Raw genomic sequence first — 19,674 nt, 5'->3', positions numbered from 1 at the left:
TTTGGCGCTACTCTCTGAAAGCACTAGATAAAGTTGCATTCCTATAGGGCAAAGGTGCAGTGGGCTGTAGCAAGGAAAGAATTTACTACCTCAAGGGTCTAAAGTTGTTAACACCAAGGCCACTACTTATTTTTTCTATATATCAACTATATTAATTAATATACTCCCAGGGACACAGTGGGTAAGGGATATGGAAACTTGGCAGCAAGCATTGGCTCAACAACGAAATCCTTCACTAGTTCTATTCTAATAATTCTTAACTCCTCAAAAGGCTCTGTATTATTTGAATATCTTAAGCTTCCCATGCCTCTCGTGGTTGGGAGGCTGTAAACAATCATATGCATAGCTGTGGGAGTTCGGATAAACCTGTCAGGCAAGTTAGAAAGCCATCTGAGGGGTTTGGATTGAAACACTCCTATTGTGCCCAGGAGGCTTATTAACTAGAGCTCTAAGTTGATTTCCTTCAGAGAAAAGTGGTCAGGGATAGCCCCCCATTAATTTCATAGGAGTTGGTGAAAGTCGTAAAATAGTAAAACAGACAGATTCTGGTTTTGGGGTAGATGCTCAAGCAGGTCCGGGGGTCCCTTGAGTCCTGATTCGCCTTGCCCAACAGGCCTCTCCCACATGACCTTGTCGTGGGTGGGATCTCCCGTGCTGGCTCCCGGCATGTAATAATCTCATTATAGAGATTTTGCACAAATGTTCTAAAAGAAAATATTTCTTACAAGTTAAATTCTTTTCTCATTCCCCAACTGGATGCCCTCTGGTCAAAATTAAGATCAATCTTAAAAGAAGGGTAGGATGTAAAAGCCTTTTTAGATGTCCTATTTCTTATGATGATTAGTAACTGAAAAGAAAACTTAAGACCATCTGTAGAAAGCTCTTATTTTATTTACCAGAAAGCCTGTCTTCAAATTTCATAGTTCCTGGTTTGTATTAGAATATTTAGGACCATAGCATTTTGCATATTCAGTTCAGTTCAGTTCAGTCGCTCAGTCGTGTCCGACCCTTTGCGACCCCATGAATTACAGCACATCAGGCTTCCCTGTCCATCGCCAACTCCCGGAGTTAACTCAGACTCATGTCCATCAAGTCGGTGATGCCTTCCAGCCATCTCATCCTCTGTCGTCCCCTTCTCCTCCTACCCGCAATCCCTCCCAGCACCAAAAAGTCTTTTCCAATGAGTCAACTCTTCACATGAGGTAGCCAAACTATTGGAGTTTCAGCTTTAGCATCAGTCCTTCCAGTGAACACCAGGACTGATCTCCTTTAGAATGGATATTTTGCATATTACAGGTGTTTAATAAGAGCATAAAATGGTGACTTTTTAATTAAGTTGTTGTTGTTTAGTTGCTAAATCTTGTCTGACTCTTAGCAACCCCGTGGACTGTAGCCCACCAGGCTCTTCTGTCCATGAGACTTACCAGGCAAAAATACTGGAGTGGATTGCCATTTCCTTCTCCAGGGGATCTTCCCGACCCAGGGATCACACCTGTGTCTCCTGGATTGCAGGCAGATCCCAGCTGAACCACCAAGGAAGCATAATATAAAGATGAGATTTTAACTGAAAAAATATATGGTTATTTAAGATTAGGAAAAGGCAAATGTTTTTATGACTTAAATGCTTTTTATTAATAGCTTTAATTTTTTTCTGAATATAGATTTCTAAATATATTTTGATTTGGTACTTTGAAATACCTTCCCACTGTGGAAAAACTTGGCCCAGTAAAAAAGAACATACCCTCTGAGGCATATCCTATCAAAGGACATATAAACTCCCCAAGCACAAGTAAGGCAGCAAAACCATCAATGAATAGGTGGAGTGAAAAGATGACTGCTAGAACTGTCAAATACAAAATGTAAGAGAAGACTCAGGTAACCATTCTTGTTTGTTGCTCATATTAGGGGAATTTGTTTAGGACGAATACTAAACCAGAAAGGACGCAGACACAGCAGAAGTACATCAAACTGTCCCTGGAGATCCAGGGTTCACTAGGGGATGATGAAATATCTGAAGAACAAAGACATACTTGCAAAGATAAAAATATAACAAGAGACCATCATTTATGAGTTAGCAAATGGGGAGAAAATGGGATTCTTAGAAATAAGAAAATAAAAGTTAAAAATTTTACATCTGAGGACAGATAAAATAGCAGATTGGAGCAGTAGAAGAGAGAATTAGCATACTGAAATATGTACCTGAGGAAATTATCTCATATCAGAACTATCACATAGAGAGATGATGTAATGGAAAAAATAGAGAAATAGGGCATGGAGAGTGAAATGAAAGGTCCAAAATATATCAAAACCCCCCAAAGGAGAGAATGGAGGAAAGACCATGATTTAAAGAGATGATGGCTGTAAATTTGTAGAACTGATGAAAAAAACATGAATCTACAGATCCTGAAGATATAATGTATCGCAAGAAGAATAAATGAAATAAATCGATGCCTAACCACATAAAAGTAAAACTTTAGAAACAAAACAATCTTAAAACTAGCCAGAGAGAAAGGACAGATCACTTACATAGGAATGACAGCAGGCTTTTAAACAGCATTGGAATAAAGCAGATAATAGAATATATCTTAAATGTATTAATAAGTTGCTGGGGTCCAGCCCCGATGGATCCAGGGAATTCGAAGCGGGGACAGTGTCAGCGACCTATTTATTTAAATATTTTATCAAAGATATAAAGAGTAATAGGATGAGGATAGCTCAGTGAGGAAATTCAGTGGAGAAAAGAGGCTGAATAAACTTCCAAAGCAGGGAATTTACGTCACCTACGAAGGCCGCAGGCGTCCTCCCGTTCTCCCAAAGGAGAGGAGACACTAAGGCCTCCCCGGTCGGATCTTAGAAGCCCAGGCAAAATTAGTAGGCTTGACGAGCTTCCCCGCCTCAGAGGAAAAATTCAGCTAGAAGGTGAAAGAAAGAACGACATGGGGAGACCAAGTTTCGGTGAACAAGGCCCGCACTTTATTTTCCAAAGTAGTTTTTATACCTTAAGTTATGCATAGAGGATAATGGGGGAAGGGGTAGAGTCATGCAGCAAGCCAGGCTTTCTTCCTGCAAACTTATCATATGCAAAAGCTTAGGTGATTTGCATCATCTTCTGGCCCAGAGGCCTGTTAACATTTTAAGACCCTTTCTTCAGAAAACTTATTTTTCTCTAAAGGTGATAAGTCAAGCGCCACCCTCCAAAAACATTAGATAAAGTTGCATTCCTACAGAGCAGAGGTGTGGTGGGCTATAACAAGAAAAAGAATTAACTCAAGGGTCCCAGGTTACAAACATTAAAGCTACTATTTACACCAATTATATTAATCAATACACAGCCAGGGACACAGCAGGTAAGGGATATGGAAACTTAGCAGCAAACATAGGCCCGAAAAGTGAAAATCCTTCACCAATACAATTTCTAATCAATGTTTTAACTGCTCAAAGGAATCTGTATTTAGACAGTTTAGAACATCTCATGCCTCTCACAGTTGGGAGGCTCTGAGCAATCACATGTGGCTGGAAAAACCTATTCAGGCAGGCTAGAGGATTTCCAAAGGAGTTTGTAGGTTGAAACACTGTCACACCTAGGAATTAACTGGAGCTGTAAGCTAACTCTTGTTTCAGAGAGAGGTAGTAGGGGACAGCCCCTACGTAAAGTCTGAGGGTGTAGGTGAAAGCACAAAGCAGAAAGTAGGCAGACTCTGGTTTTGGGGGTAGATGCTCGAGAATTTCCAGGGAGACTCCTGAGGCTTGATCCCGCCTTTGCGTATGCCAAGCCTCCTTCCTCAAGACCTTTGCCAGGGGCGGAGCTCACTCCCCGCAATAAGTTATATTGGAAATTATTTTATACAGGTTTTCATTTTGTGACATATATGTGTGAAGTGTCTATTTTGAGGTTCACTTGTTCTTAATAAACTTGTTCTAAAATTTGGATAGAGAACAGGTAGACACTTAATAAAGCATATATGTGGGCTAAAATGAACATCAAAGTAGCCTGAAAGAGGCACTGTTGTACTGGCCAACCCAATACATGAGCAGCTTCAGGAGTATATATGTGTATATTTTTGTGTATGTTGTCTACATGTTGGTAGAAATGGTTATATCTACTCGTTCTTGACTAGGTGATGGGATTTGCTTAGTGCCAGTCTCAGCTGGTAAAGAATCTGCCTGCAATGCGGGAGACCTGGGTTCGATCCCTGAGTTGGAAGATGGCCTGGAGAAGGGAAAGGTTACCCACTCCAGTATTCTGGCCTGGAGAAGGGAAAGGCTACCCACTCCAGTATTCTGGCCTGGAGAGTTCCATGGACTGTATAGTCCCTGAGGTTGTAAAGAGTCAGACACGACTGAGCGACTTTCACTTCACTTCATTTCAGTAGGTAGAACTAACTTCTTCCTTCCTATTCTGACCAGCTGCCCTAATTAAGTCAACTATTCAGTTGCCTATAACCCTAACCTTAAGAACTCAACTCCAGTCCTGAGACATGTACTTGTGTGTATACACGCATATACATTATCCTCAGTTTTATGAAGTGTTTTGTTTAAGGATAGACTCTATTTTGACTTCTAAATCTCAGACTTGAAGGAAATATAGGTGGTTTTTGGATAGTTAACTACGTTATTCTAAGTACCATAGTCTGGATGATCTGAAAAAATTTGGGGATCTTCACAGCTTAAATTAAAGATCCTGATTCTACGATGTCAGCCCAAAGGTCTATACCAAAAAAAAAAAATGTATATGTGTGTATGTATATACCTGTGTGTGTACACAAGGGTACACTCACATGTAAATTATGATTCCTTGGGAGACTCTCATAATTACAGGATAAAATATTTTATGTTTCAAATTATGGGTGGATATAAGAGCTATTATTTACCTTTTTAAGAACTTTTTATTTTTATGATCTTTCATTTGCATGGGATAGCTGCACCTCTTTTTAGAACAGTTTTTCAAAATTGGGCCTCATTATTTTTAAGTGCTTTGTTAAGAGATTTTTTTCCCATTATAATAAAGGTAAATATTTTCTTCTAACATATCAATTTTACTTAATAAATAATGTCTTCCAGGTTGTAACTCACTGAATTATTTATTTCTCATTCTTTCTTTTTTGAGACTTTTGTAAATTTTTCTGCTATAAAGTATAATTGTTTGTTTTAAGTGATTATGATAAATATTAGAAGTAGAGCATTAATTTGAGTTTAGTCAAATGTTGCCTCTTTGTGTTCCATTATTTTACAGCATCCTGGATCTTAGTCCATCCTGACCTCTTGTCAGGCTGATGTTGCCTTTACAGCCTTAATTTTTAATTTATGGTTGTTAGGGAAATTTAAAAAAATTATATTTATTTGTTTGGCTTATCAGTTTGAACAATTTATTTACCACAAGTAGTTATGTATACTTACATTTTTCCATCTTTGCTTAAGTATATAATTACATTGCTGTTTTTTGTTGGCCTTTGGGTGAAAACATAAAGGCAGAAGGTTCTGTTAGTTCTTCTTTCTTCAAAATATATCTAAAATCTTCTCACATTCTTTTCCGAATTTACTTTGGAGGTTTTATGGTAATGTCCAAGGCTATATTCCTGGTAACTGGTATCTCTAAAACTGCTGTTTCTTGATAAATCTTCATTAAGTTTTCAAGATTATTGCTGGCATATTGCATTCTTCAGACATCTTCTGGTAATTCACACACATTTGAAAACAAACATGCCCATAACTTCTATTCTATACTGCTCTGAGAGAGCTGTTCAATTTTCACACTTTCTTTGACTATAGTGCATAATAGCAACTTGCACAACATAGGTGACCTTAGATTTGTGTTTTAGTACAAATCTCAGTATTCGACATTTGTTAAGCACTTGCTACATGTTAGGAATGGTGCTATGCATTTTTATGTTCTGTAGCATTTAAACAAAGTACAGAGATCCTTCCTCTGTCTGTATAGGGTATAGTGCTTTTTAAACTGAAAGCACATAGCGACTAGATTTAATGGATTAATTTCAGAATTGGAGTCTACAAGCCTAAGTTTTATTGATTTACTGGCTTTGCATTATTCATTAAATTTATTAGTGAGTCTGTTTCTTCACTTATAAAAAGATAATAAAGTATCTCTTCTGTATTATGTAGTATAGGAATCTGTCAAGTATTTAAATAGAGAATATCTATAGATGTTTTGTAAGAAAGGCATCATAAATAAAACCTTCTGATGTGAATATTTCTCCTATTATTGAATTATGTTGCTTAGTAATAGTATTCCTTTTTATGTTTTCAGTGTAGTAAGAGAAATAAGAGCTTTTACATGGCATTATAAATTTATGTTGTATTAATATATAATGTTAACTATCATACTAGCATTAAAAATATTATGATACCCTTTTAGTTAACTAAAAACTGCTTTATTGTGTTAACACTTTAGTTTTATAAGAAGGATAACAAATATGATTGCCCCTTTTTACAAATGGAAAGCTGAGAAAGAGAGAAATTTCTGGAAGCATAGGAACAAAAGCTGGTATTTGTTTAATATGTGAATAATGAAAGACGATTAGGTTATAGAATGAATAAAAGGCCTGATCATAAAGTGAGAGGTTATTAGGTTTAAAATGAATCTTTAGATGAGCAAAGCTATAAGAGAACAAGTTATTTAATTCAAGCTACAGCATGTCCTGGGCTTCCCAGGTGGTGCTAGTGGTAAAGAACCCTCCTGCCAATGCATGAGGCATTAGGAGACGCAGGTTTGACCCCTAGGTCAGGAAGATCCCCTGGATGAGATCATGGCAATCCACTCCAGTATTCTTGCGTAGAGAATCCCATGGACAGAGAAGTTTAGCAGGGTACAGTCCATAAGGTCATAAAGATAGGACATAACTGATGAGACTTGGCATGCACGCATGCACACCATGTCATAGTCTCCAAATATATATGGATGTAGATTTTTCTCCCATCTTTACTATTGGACTTCTTCTAAGTTAAGGTTATCTCAGTACAGTAGCGGTATTGGGTTTCTTTGCTTTTAAGAAGCACTGTACTCATTTTCGTATTTCCCAATTGGCCTGTAATTTTAAAACTGAGGGTGGTATAAGAAGACAAAATAGAACACCTTATAATAATATTTAAAATAAGAATGAGCTATTTTTTGATTTTTCTCTATTCTTAACAGTTCTTCCACTTATTCTGCTTCCTTTACCTCACTTATTTTTTTCTTTCGCTCCCTTTTTCACAAGTGCCTGTTTTGGTAAAAATCTAGTTTTGTTGAAAAAGAACTTTAGTTGTGATAATTACATGTTTCTAATGTGGATACTTTCTAAAGAATCCACCAGTGAGAATTATTGTATCTTTAGGCAAAGAGCAAAGTTTTAATTTTTCTAAAATCAGTTGTCAGTGAGTCATTTGCAAATAGTACTTATGAGCCTAAAGTAAGAGCTTATTTCTTTTATTCTGACTTAAGATTTTTGAGCACAGCTTAACTTATATTGTTATATGAACATTAAAAACACTGCTGTGATGAAACTTAATAATTATGTATGATCATTAATAAAGTGGAAATCCAACCTGTAGACTTTTTAGGTAGCTTTTTTGTGTAGCTTCTGTTATGTTTCTACTTATATTATATACCACTAATAACACTAAAGATAACAGAATTCCAGAGGAGTTGGAATCCAGAGGCTGGGTTATGTATTCCCCAGTTAACTGACCAGACAACAGCCTTTCAGTGAAATTTCAAATTGGGTCATCTTTCTACTTCGTCTTTCTTCGCATTTGAGAAACAGGGTATTTTTCCATATCTATATATCAACCTTTGAAGAGCACAAATTAATAATATTTTGTTCTCTATAGATTAAAAGATGTAACCAACAACTTACAATAAACATGAACTTTATTGTTTTTCACATAATGCCAAAAATGAATAAATGTGTAATGCATATATAAAAATGTGAATAATCTGTAGAAATACCACTATTTTCTCACATTTTCCTGTAACGAGATAAAAAGTAGTACAATTTGTAGACTACTTATTAGACTATAAAGATAAATGCTATTCTTGTGAAAAATCTCTTACAAAAAATAGTTCACTCATTTGAGTTACCTTATTTGTTTGATAATTTGACTATCAAATTATTAATATTTAGGTAAATGAGACAAATAATATGAAAAAGTACTCACTGAGTAAGGAAAGTACTCAATAAGTACTCACTAAGGAGTACTTCGGAGAAGGCAGTGGCAACCTCCTCCAGTGCTCTTGCCTGGAAAGTCCCATGGACGGAGGAGCCTAGTAAGCTGCAGTCCATGGGGTCGCTGGGGGTCGGACATGACTGAGCGACTTCACTTTCACTTTTCACTTTCATGCATTGGAGAAGGAAATGACAACCCACTCCAGTGTTCTTGCCTGGAGAATCCCAGCGACGGGAGAGCCTGGTGGGCTGCCGTCTATGGGGTCACACAGAGTTGGACACGATTGAAGCAACTTAGCAGCAGCAGCAGCAAGGAGTACTTACTTCTGTACATGTACTCAACTTGGTTCTTTAACAAGGGTTGGGATCTAAATGTTAACAAATGGGGTAAGATTTTTCATAAAGTACTTAGAAATCTTTTAATCACCCCCAATGTATTTGTACAGCTAACATTATAATAAATCCTATGGTTGAGCTAGATAAATTGGTTGGCTTGCTTTAGGGCCATGTTATACAAGAGATGTGTCCGATTGCTTAGGCATGTCTGACTCCTTGCGACCCCCTGGACTGTAGCCTGCCAGGCTCCTCTGCCCTGGGATTTCCCGTGCAAGAATACTCAAGTGGGTTACCATTTCATCCTCCAGGGGATTTTCCCAACCCAGGGATCAAACTTGCGTCTCCTCTGCAGATTCTTTACCACAGCGCCACCTGGGATGCCATGTACAAAAATACTTATCTTTAAACACTAAAATCTTAACTAGCAGGTGTTATGTTAACTCCGTGGTGCTTATGGGAACTGAGGTGAACAATGGAAAACAAGAGACTCTTCACTCAGCATCTCATGCTTGTTGCAAAGTACATGTTCATTGAACGGACTGGAAGATAAATTTGCCTGTGGTATTTAGATTTTTATTTTACCGTCTCCTTTGATTTTTTCAGTATAACCAGATCTTACTTAAGTATTGTATAGCTTTAACTGAAAAACATAATGGAGTATCTCCATTTTGAAAACTTTTCTGCTTCTTCTAGGAGTGGAAAAAGACTAAGAAATAGGCTTAGAATAGTAAATATCTAAGAAAGCTAAAGCTCCAAAAAGAAATACATTACAAATAGGTATGTATCTCCTAAGTAAAACTGGAATAACTATTAATATTTTCATTACTTGGTTGCAGCTTCTCCTTTGTGGCAATAGTCTTTAACCATTTGGTCACATTGTTGATTCACTGATATGTTGTGATTGGTTGAAAGATGTTTGTAATTAGCAATATAAAATTAATGAAATATGTAAATGAGTGTCTTCAGTTAATTAAAATAGAAATTGCCTTTATAATAATGTGACTCGTACTTCCACTGTGCTTCTTAATTGAGGGGAGAAAAGAGTAAATTTATATTTGTGTTCCTTGAACATCCCTAAGAGTCCTCTATGTAAATTTTATTCATCCCTTGTGGCTCAGACGGTAAAGCGTCTGCCTACAATGCAGGAGACCCGGGTTCCATCCCTGGGTCGGGACGGTCCCTGGAAAAGGAAATGGCAACCCACTCCAGTACTCTTGCCTGGAGAATCCCATGGATGGAGAAGCGTGGTATGCTACAGTCCATGGGGTTGCAAAGAGTCAGACACTACTGAACGACTTCACTTGGATATAGTCCTGAGGAAAAAATATATTAAAAATAACTTCTCTGTACCATGGAATACTTATAGGGACAAGATATGGATTGTTTATTATAACCATTTTTTAAAGTGTAAAATAAAATTTATGTAGTTGGCTGGCATTAGTGAATAGAGTCAGGAAAGTTTAATTAGTTGGCATTAAACTGCCTATTTTTACCTAATTTATCTCCTCACTAAGGTCTATATTTTGCTCTGATGAAGGATCATTAAATTTATTTCAGTCTGTTTTACAAAATTGAATATAAGATGAATATGAATATTACAGCAAGTTGTGCACATTATAATCAATCTCATTTCTCCTATCTGTGGTGTGTTTTTCAAAGTGTAGTCCTCTGACCAGGATCACAAACATAACCTGGAAACTTGTTAGAAATGAAAATTTTGAGACCCCAACTATATGTTCTGAATCAAAATCTCTGGGTATGGCCCAGCAATCATTGTTTAACAAGGTTTCTATAAGATCCTGATGCACACTAAAGTTTGAGAACCACTTCTGTAATCATATTCCACCTGGATAGCTTAGCAAGTTTACTAGTGTTTCAAAGATAGTCTTTGTTATTTAAAATTGTTTAATTAGCAGAAGACTCCGTAGTAATTGTTAGGAAATTGTATACTCAAGTAACAATTATGTAAATATTTATGTACAAATTATACCTAATTAACTAAAGTATATCTGTAAAAATAAAAGCACTCTACTGTGTGATTTTTTTACTACCACCATACATACAAAGAATTTCTACACATTTACATTTACCTATTGTGTGTTCTGTGCATACTTGAACATCATTGCCTGTTGGCAATAACATTTTTCAAGGTGATTTTTTTCTATGAAGGTAAAAATGGACCCAAACTTCGTTGACAGGTTCCCTGGGCTATGGAATCATTATTTATGACACCCTTTTATTTTTTTTGCAACTTGAGCAGTCTTTGAAGCATCATTTTTACTTTAATGTTATCTTCAAAGTATCAAGCGTAAAAGAAAAAGATCACAATAAGTGATTTTCCATGGAAGTTGCAACCTTCAAAGTTTAGCAAGTATCTAAAAGTTAAAAATAAAATGTCTTATTTAAAGAGTGTAGGTAAAAGGTAAATGTAAGTAAACCTCATTGTTTCGGAATCTACTAGTACAAAAAGGGTTATATCTGAAGTAAGAATATAAATTTCTACTATTTCTCAAGGATAAAAAGAATGTGGTAATCAAATTAATAATAAAGTGGGAAACAACTTAAGCTAAATATTAATAAGAAAAGTGATTTCATACTTTTAATGGCATCTCTTTTGCCATTGATTGTGAATAGATAATGATTGCTTATTATCTACTTGTTAATAGATACTAATAACCTTCTTTTATCTACATGTATCATCCTAGTATATATGATCAAAGGAATAAAGCTACAATTGTTAGAACTACTATTCTATTTGGATTTTCTAATAACCTATACAGATATTTTTTTCTTATTTTATTCCAAATTAACTTTTATTTTCCTGCTCTTTGCCTTCTAGTTGAGCCTTCCCATTTACAGTTCACAAATGTTTCTACCCAGCTCATGCCCTCCTGTTCATTCTTCTAATCTCTACTTTGTTTGGCTGTTTGATCCTTTAGATACCGTGATTTCAGTATTCATCTTCCTGCCCCCCACTGCCAATGTTCTTATTTTTGGGTTCTTGCTCTCTGTTCTCTTTCCCCTCACCTTTGGTTCTCAACCACTGTTGCTAGGTTTGGTTTCTGGATTTTTGAATTGTATCTCTTTTCTAACTGGTATAATAAAAACTATGAAGATGTAAGATTGGAAATCAGAGGCCTAGAGAAAATTGACGAGTATTGAATACCTACTCTATGCTAGGTGATTTACTCATATAACTTAATCATAAAATGTAGGTATGCTTAATTATTAGCTCCATTTTGTTTGTAAGTATACCGAAGCTCAGAGAGGTAAAATATTTTGTTCTAATTACAAAGCAAGTAAGTGATAAGGCCAGATTTCAAAGCTATATGGGTTCATTTATTCATTCCTCTTATTCAACAAATATTGATTGAGTATGTATTGTATATGTTGGCCACTATGGTAGGGGCTTCACCAGATCCAGTCCTTACTCTTAGGACCTTAACAATGTGGTGATATTGTCTGACTTCACAGATATTGATCATTTTGCTACACCAAACAGGGAAAAGATACATTTGATGTAGATGTGAGAAAAACTATGTTTGCGCATTATTTAAGAAAATATAAGCAAAAGCGTTGGTTTGTGTCTAGTCCTAGAGTCTCCCTCCTCACTCAGCACCAATGCCTTTCAGTGGCATCACTGCTCTACATGTATTTTCCTCCTATGTTCTCAGCTGTACAAGATTTATGTCTATAGGCCAACATTCTGTAGAAAGTCTTGGGAAAGAATTAGCTGTCTTTCCTAAATTACATTTGGAAAAGAGGAAGTCCTCTGTGTAAGAATACATACATTCATCCATCTCTCATCCATATATTTACTAATACATTATAAAATATTTAAGATGACTTAGCCAAATACACAAAACACGGCAGAATTTTTAATAAGATAAATGTGGAAAAATAAGGCAAGGAAAAATAAGACGAAATTAGGTTGTGTTCAGTGAAAGTATTAGTTGCTCAGTAGTGTCTGACATTTTGCAATCCCATGGACTGTGCTCGCTAGGCTACTCTGTCCATGGAATTCGCCAGGCAAGAATACTGTTGTAGGTAGCCATTACCTTCTCCAAGGCATCTTCCCAACTCAGGGATGAGACTTGGATCTTTTGCATTGCAGGGAGATTCTTTACTGTCTAAGCTGCCAGGGAAGCCCCATGTATTCAGTAAGCCTACTTAAAAATAAATTCATAAATTTGTCTCTGTTCTCAAGGATAACTTGATTCACAATCATTATAATTTTAAAAACAAACTGGTATCATAAAAGAATGACCATTTCTAGTTGTGATACTTAAAGAATTTCTTCTAAAGAAGACCTTGGTGTAGTGTGGTGAGCAATTGCCTCAAATACTTGCTAATAAATATGAGTTTTGCTGAGCCATTTAATTGTATCCCACTCCATACTACAAAAGCAAAGTCCAATAAAACAATTCTTTTAAAATTGGGACAAGCCTTTCCAAGTAGACCATCATGGTCTAGCCAAATCCATGGTGTATCTTAGAGGATCTAGAAAAATGAATAAATTGCATATCCTTTAGGTAATTCTCATATGTAATTTGTCAATTTAATTTTTCACATACTAGATGACAGTGAGTTTACATACTCGTATAAGTTTGTTTTATTCACTGTTGCAGTATCAGTGCATAGAATTCTACCTAGTACATAGTAGATGCTTAATAATATTTGTTGTATGGATGGATAAATGCTGTGCTTTGAAGTGTCTAAGTGAAAGAGTTCCTCTTAGCTATCTGTTGATATTTTCTTCCTTGTCCTTAAATAAAGCACGCTACTCTGCTTTGGATTACATCATCTTTATGTGGACCTACAAATTCATGAAATGTCAGACATTGCTTAGGTGACTTTTTCAAACAGATAATGAAATCAATATAAACTCTATGCAAAGAGCTCTTTTAAGATCGTTCTCAGTAACATGCCTTTCTTGATTTTTTAGGGCTTTAAGATTTTAAGGTTCCGAAGAAGTTGTAAACTTCAGTAAAGCAATTTTAACATGGAAATAGACTTTCTTCCCCGGAGACCTCAAAATCATACCAGATTTATTGAATTTGGAAAACATGGGGGTAGATTCTGTATACTAGCTGAACAAATTTTAGCTGTATATTTTAATGAAAGTGGTTAACTTCCAAACTTAAGAATTTAAGAATGTCCATTTTTCCTTCCTGCTGGCCCTTTATTTATAAAGCAGGTTTTGTTGAAAAGCATTATGTTAGTGTTAATTTTTCTTTAAAATTTCTGACACTATTAAATATTACATTATGCTGGGATTCAGTGAACCAGTAGATAATATCATCTGTCAATCCTTTATCCTATATAACTAAGTAATTTATATGCATCTTAAAAGCTTATTTATAGCATCAACTGGATGTAGCACATAGTGCCACATTTTAACTGCTCTTCCCAGATTTCTTACTCTGAAAGTCTATTGAACTGTTACAGCAACCTGCGCCGTCATTGTAAAATGTAGGCTATTAGGCTAGATGAGACACTTACCAGTGTAAAGGTTGCCTAGAGCGATGGCCTTATTTAGGATGATCACTCTACTTCTAATGAAATATTGAAATATCAACCTTTCACTCTATTTTCCATAACTTGCTTTTTATTTTGTTTGCCTTTCTTCTTATTTACTATAATACTTTATTTTGCATGCTTTCTTCCTGTGTTGCTCCCAATTATTATAGCATGCTACATATGTAAAAAGAGGATTAGAAATGAATTAAATCATGTACTTCACTCCCAACTTTAGCATAAAGCATATCTTTACCATCACATTATGATAATATATACATATTTCGGTTGACCTTTAGAAAATGAAATTTTCATGCCTTCAATACCTATTTCACATTTAACCATACTTAAGAATGCCCTATCTTAAAACTTATATACTTAAAGCCTATCACTTTATTAATTCCTTTTTAAAACAGATATATAATTTATATTGAAGATTTGGAAAAGAATCTAGAGTTTTTCTTCTACCCAATTTATGGAGAAAATTGACTTGATGATTTGTTGAGTTCCCTGTATTATATCATAAAATCATCGAGCTAGGAGAGATACAAGGGGTTCTCAGATTTTTAGGGACTAATTATTTCAAGAGTAATAGACAAAGAAAAATACCCAGATTTCTTGTTCTGTGAAAATCTGTTGAGCCATTTTAACAATCTGAGGCTTAATTTTAAAATTAAGGTTAAGCAAGATGATATTGCTGTCAAACACTTCTGAGTTATAAGGGATAAGAAAGATCTACTAATATAAAAGTTCCCTCAATGTCCTGGTTTTCAGCTTTCATTCAGTGGTCCCAAAGAATTGAATCTTTAAGCCTTAAAAAAAAATTGGAGCACTACAAAGTATGGTTTATATTAATAGATAGCATGATCTATAATTATTTTTTAAGTTAATTTTGCTACTCTGCCTTCCTTATTTTTGGTTAATTTCACTCAGTCTGCTATTTAATCTTTAATTACAGGCCACAAAAGAAGTAATAGAACGGGAAGCACCAGGGATGGCCCTGGCAATGCTGATGGGATCACTTAATGTTACACCTCTGGGCATGCTCTCTAGGTAAGAAAGTCACCAAAGTGGTGCAAAGAAAATTAATTCCACACCAGTAATCACTACAATAGACTGAGAAACCTAAGAAACTTTATAGTCATACCACTTAATTCTGCCCCCACCTCCCAAAGTCTCAGCATCCTGTCTAAATCTTGGCCACAGTTTCTTTCAAGTTCTTTATCCTTTTTTTATTTTTTTGCATATTATGTTGAAACTTAGAAAATATCATATTACTGCTGAAAGTAATCAATTATAACCCCAAGAAGAGTCCAGTTTTTTAAGATGCAGTATATTCTTTTTTTTTGAGATTATAGTCATCAATTAATTTTCCTTAGTTGTCATTAAATCCTAATTTAATAAAACTAAGCAATAGAGTCTTTTAATAGGTGTTTACAGGTTAGAAACTTAATTTCCATTTGTAAATAGGCATATTGATGTATGGTCATGAAAAGAAAATCAATAATATATATTCAAAGTGTTAGTCACTCAGTTGTGTCAGAGTCTTTGCAACCACATGGACTGTAACCCACCAGGCTCCTCTGTCCATGGGCTTTCCAGGCAAGAATGCTGGAGTGGGTTACCATTTCCAGGGGATCTTCCAAATCCAGGGATGGAACCTGGACCTCCTCCATTGCAGGCAAATTCTTTACTGTTTGAGTCACCAGAGAAGGCTAGTATATTAAATTAGTATATTTAAAACTATGATTCATTGACCTACGTGGTGACATCCATCCTCAATTTGATAGTTTAGTTATTTTTTATTATTTTAGTAATTATTAGATTAAAATCCCCTTTAACAGGAACAACAGACATCATTTAAGGTAAAGACAGAACTGTCAACTTGTTGATTTAATGACCTTTGATTTACATAGTTGATCTCAGAGCAATCTAGAAAATACATAGTAACTTTATAATTGGAAGGATTTCTCTACCATTATTTACAGTTGTTTATTGATCCTGTTTGCAAAATGAATATAAAAGTAAATATGTCTATTTAATGCATAGAATGAGTTATAATGCCCTTTCTGTAACTTAGACTAAGTTTGTATCCTATAAGTGGCAGCCACTTGAAGCGCAGCTACAGAGAAAAGTGAGCGCGTCATCAGTTACTGTACTTTCTTTTCTGTTACAAGTACTATATTATAACATTTCATATAATAAGACCAAGAAAAGAACTAAAGTAACTTGATATCTTTAATTTAAAAGTCCGTGCTAGTCTTTAACAAACTTACACTGATTCTCTTACGCTGTTCTTTTTTCACCCTTACTTATAGTACCTGCCCATAGGAGATCACAGGTCACCTCTGGTTCCTTTTCTCTATGGAATTAAGTAGTAGTCCTTGAATATAAGAACTCTTTCTTGGTATACAAGGAATATAGTCAAGATAGAATTAAACTTCATCTCTTGTTAATTACTTTATAATAAAAATCTAATTCAACAAACTCTTGAATTATTATTATTCAAAATAATCTATTTGTCAGGCCTTGTATTAGCCATTAGGAATACTAAGTGTGGAAAGAAAAGTAAGACATGGTCCTTACCTTAAAGATCCCCCATTTATCTGGAGAACTTTTTCCTTATAACTGTTAAGGTAACTTCTTAAACTGAATGTAGCTTTCCTGATCCAGTATAGAAACAGTGCTTTTGCCTTATTGAAAAATTTTCTGGATTAATATCTCCTCTGCCTTCTAAATTCACATAATTACTGAGTACTGGCCTGCCCAGTGAATGAAAATAAATTAATAGGAGCTGATTTTAAGTATTTTGGAATGAGTTCATCATTCTTAGACTGAAGGCTTTGAAAATTAAAATGTATATACAGCATGGTAACAGATTCTTCTGACTTTTATTTCCATAACCTATTAACTGAGAGTTTATTTACAAAATTGAAACAGAGATAGTAGTCCACATGAGTTATGGAAAAGCAATTATGGGCTGTTTCCCTTAATATTTATTTTTTTGTGCTTTTCAAAGCATTAAAAAAAATTTTTTTAATAGCCTTGATTAAATTGATGCCTCCTTTCTATAGAATTTTTGCCTTGTATGTACTTGAGGCTTTGTACATGCTATGTTATAATCATTTACTTTCTTGTCTGTTTTACCTAATTTGTATAAAATACAAATTTGTGTTAAGATCAGCTGCTTTATCTTATTCATTTTACATCCTCAGCTCCAAAACAATTTCTGACACATAGTAAGTACTCAAAAAAGGGTTTATTTTTATGATTACTATTGCTAACTCGATGTTTCATCCTAGTTTTAATAGAATATTTTTCAGGATAAAGTAATACATCAAGTTGGTGCCTTGCCTTCCTATTTAATACTTAACAATTTAATAATATAATAATTATTTAATTATTTACTTAAGTAAAGTTACTTAATCTGTTTAAATGGCTTCCATCTATTTCGTTAACTTAATATTTTCCAGGTGTTTTTTTTTTTTTTTTTTAACAAGTTGGAAGATTGTAGTAAGTAATGGTTAAGACCATTGTCTCTGAACTCAAGATTGCTTGGGTTCTATTCTGGCTCTGTTACTAGCTATATCACGTATTTCTTTTTCTCATCTCTACAATGAGGATGTTAATAGTACCAGCCTTCTTGAATTAAGTAAACAAGTCCATTTAAGTGCTTAGAACAGTTGATTCAAAGTAAGTTTAAGTGTTGATCACCACTGTGTTGTTACTGGTTCAGAGTTCCAGTTCTTAGATCAAGTGTGCTAGCAAAACCTTTTAATACTTTCATTCATCTGGAAATGTCTTTATCTTACCTTTATTCCTGAAGGATATTTTCACTAGATATAGAATTCTGGATTAACAGTTCAGCATTTAAAAAAGTGTCATTCCACTCTCTTCTAGGTCCATAGTTCCTATGGAGAAATCCACAACCATTTGAATTGATATTTCCTTATATGTGTTATTTTTTATTCTCTGGATGCTTTGAAGATATTTTTTCTTTATCTTTGATTTCAACAATTTGATTATTATGTATCTGGATGTGGGTTTTTTTGGTTTTTTTTTTTTTGAGTTTATGCTTTTGGGTTAAAAGAGTTTCTTTTAAAACTATGTCTTTAACCAAATTTGGGAATTAGCCATTAAGTTTTCAGATTTTTTCTTTTTCTGTACGTATCTCTTTCTCATTTACTTCTGGTACTTTTGTGACATGAATTGCACATATTTTAATAATGTATCACAGGTCTCTGATGTTCACTTTTTTTAAAACTCATTTTTATCCTATTCTTCAGATTGTTTATGTTAATCTATCTTAAAGTTCATTGACATTTTTCCTCTTTCATCTTAATTTTGCCTGTGAGCCTAGGCAGTGAATTTTAAAATTACAGTTGCAGTATTTTCAGTTCTAAAATTTATATTCAGCTATTTTTTATGGCTCTATTTCTTTTCTAAGAACTTCTGTCTTTGCTTTTATTTCAGAAGGGTTGACCTTTATTTCATGGAAAATGGTTTTATAATTGCTGCTTAATGTTGTTTTTCTGACAACTCCAATATCTGAATCACCCTGAAGTTGACATCTGTTGATTTTCTTTTTCTGTAATAGGTGGTCAGATTTTCTTGATTTCTTTCTATGTTGAGTAATACTGGATTATATCCTGGACATTTTGAGTATTATCTTTTAAACCTTTGGCCTCTGTTAAAATTCTCTGGAGAGAGTTAGTTTGTTAGCTAGTTTTAGCAACCAATCTGATTGGATTCATGTTGAAAATTCTGTCTCACTTTATATGGATGGTGAGTCAGCCTTTGCTATTGTGTTTGGGTCTGCCAGCACATGAACGATTTAAGAATTAGCTTGAGAATTGGGCAGTGGAGTATATAAATATTTTTTAAACCTTTCTTATACTTCTTTGAGTCTGTCACACATGCTTTGCTCAGGAGTAAGCCTGGGACTTGTGTCAGTTCATTCTCAGAATTAAGAAATCCACCTTCACCAGCTGTCTCCTCTCTAAGCATTTCCCTGTACTCTGCAGTTCCCAGTTACTGCTCTACAAGAAATAGCTTCTAGGTAAGGAAACTGGGAATAGAAGATATTTCTTGTAGAGTATTAATCCCCTGTGCTATTATGCAGTTCCATACAATTGGACCACCTTCAGGGCAAAGGCAAAAGAAAAGGAAAAAATAAAAAATAACAGAGCTTCTTCTCACTCACACTTCTAGACTTTACCAGATAGATATGTCTTCTTACTGGGTTCTTCTGCTTATACCATCATGACCATAGTAGTGCAGTTCTGTAACTGGAATTAGCCCCAATCAGTGTTATTATTCAAGTTCTGACTTCTGTCCCCAGTCTATCTGCAATTATTTATGTTCAGAGTTCTCAGATAGTCAATCTTTGATATTTTCCCCACAATCAATAGGAGAGCCTTAGTTAAGGTTCTGCTATCTTGGTCAACACTCATGGAGAAAGAACTCTGTTTTAAAAATCAGATCTTTTACTTTATAACTTAGCATTTACTCTCTAGGTGACCTTGGGAAATTTACTCAGCTAAGTTTAGCACTTCCAGTCCTAGTAGCTAATTGAATTGCCCACAAAATTATAGCATATAAGCTCACAAATCTATAATTTATGCCCTACTCACTTTTTAAAGAGATCAAATACTTTTGG

General features: G+C 34.8%; 1 protein-coding gene across 2 annotated transcripts in view; it reads left to right on the top strand.

The window, feature by feature from the left end:
• GPHN (gephyrin) overlaps positions 1 to 19,674 on the top strand; it is a 533,352-nt gene that overhangs the window by 255,365 nt on the left and 258,313 nt on the right. For both annotated transcript variants that reach the window (XM_010846738.1, XM_010846740.1), the window contains one exon: positions 14,974 to 15,068. In XM_010846738.1, the coding sequence (XP_010845040.1) occupies positions 14,974 to 15,068 (95 nt within the window). The remainder of the gene's footprint in view (positions 1 to 14,973; positions 15,069 to 19,674) is intronic.

This window comes from Bison bison, unplaced genomic scaffold (assembly GCF_000754665.1).
Source record: "Bison bison bison isolate TAMUID 2011002044 unplaced genomic scaffold, Bison_UMD1.0 scf7180017864239, whole genome shotgun sequence".
Lineage (NCBI taxonomy): Eukaryota > Metazoa > Chordata > Mammalia > Artiodactyla > Bovidae > Bison > Bison bison.
This window is presented reverse-complemented; position numbering and strand designations above follow the sequence as displayed.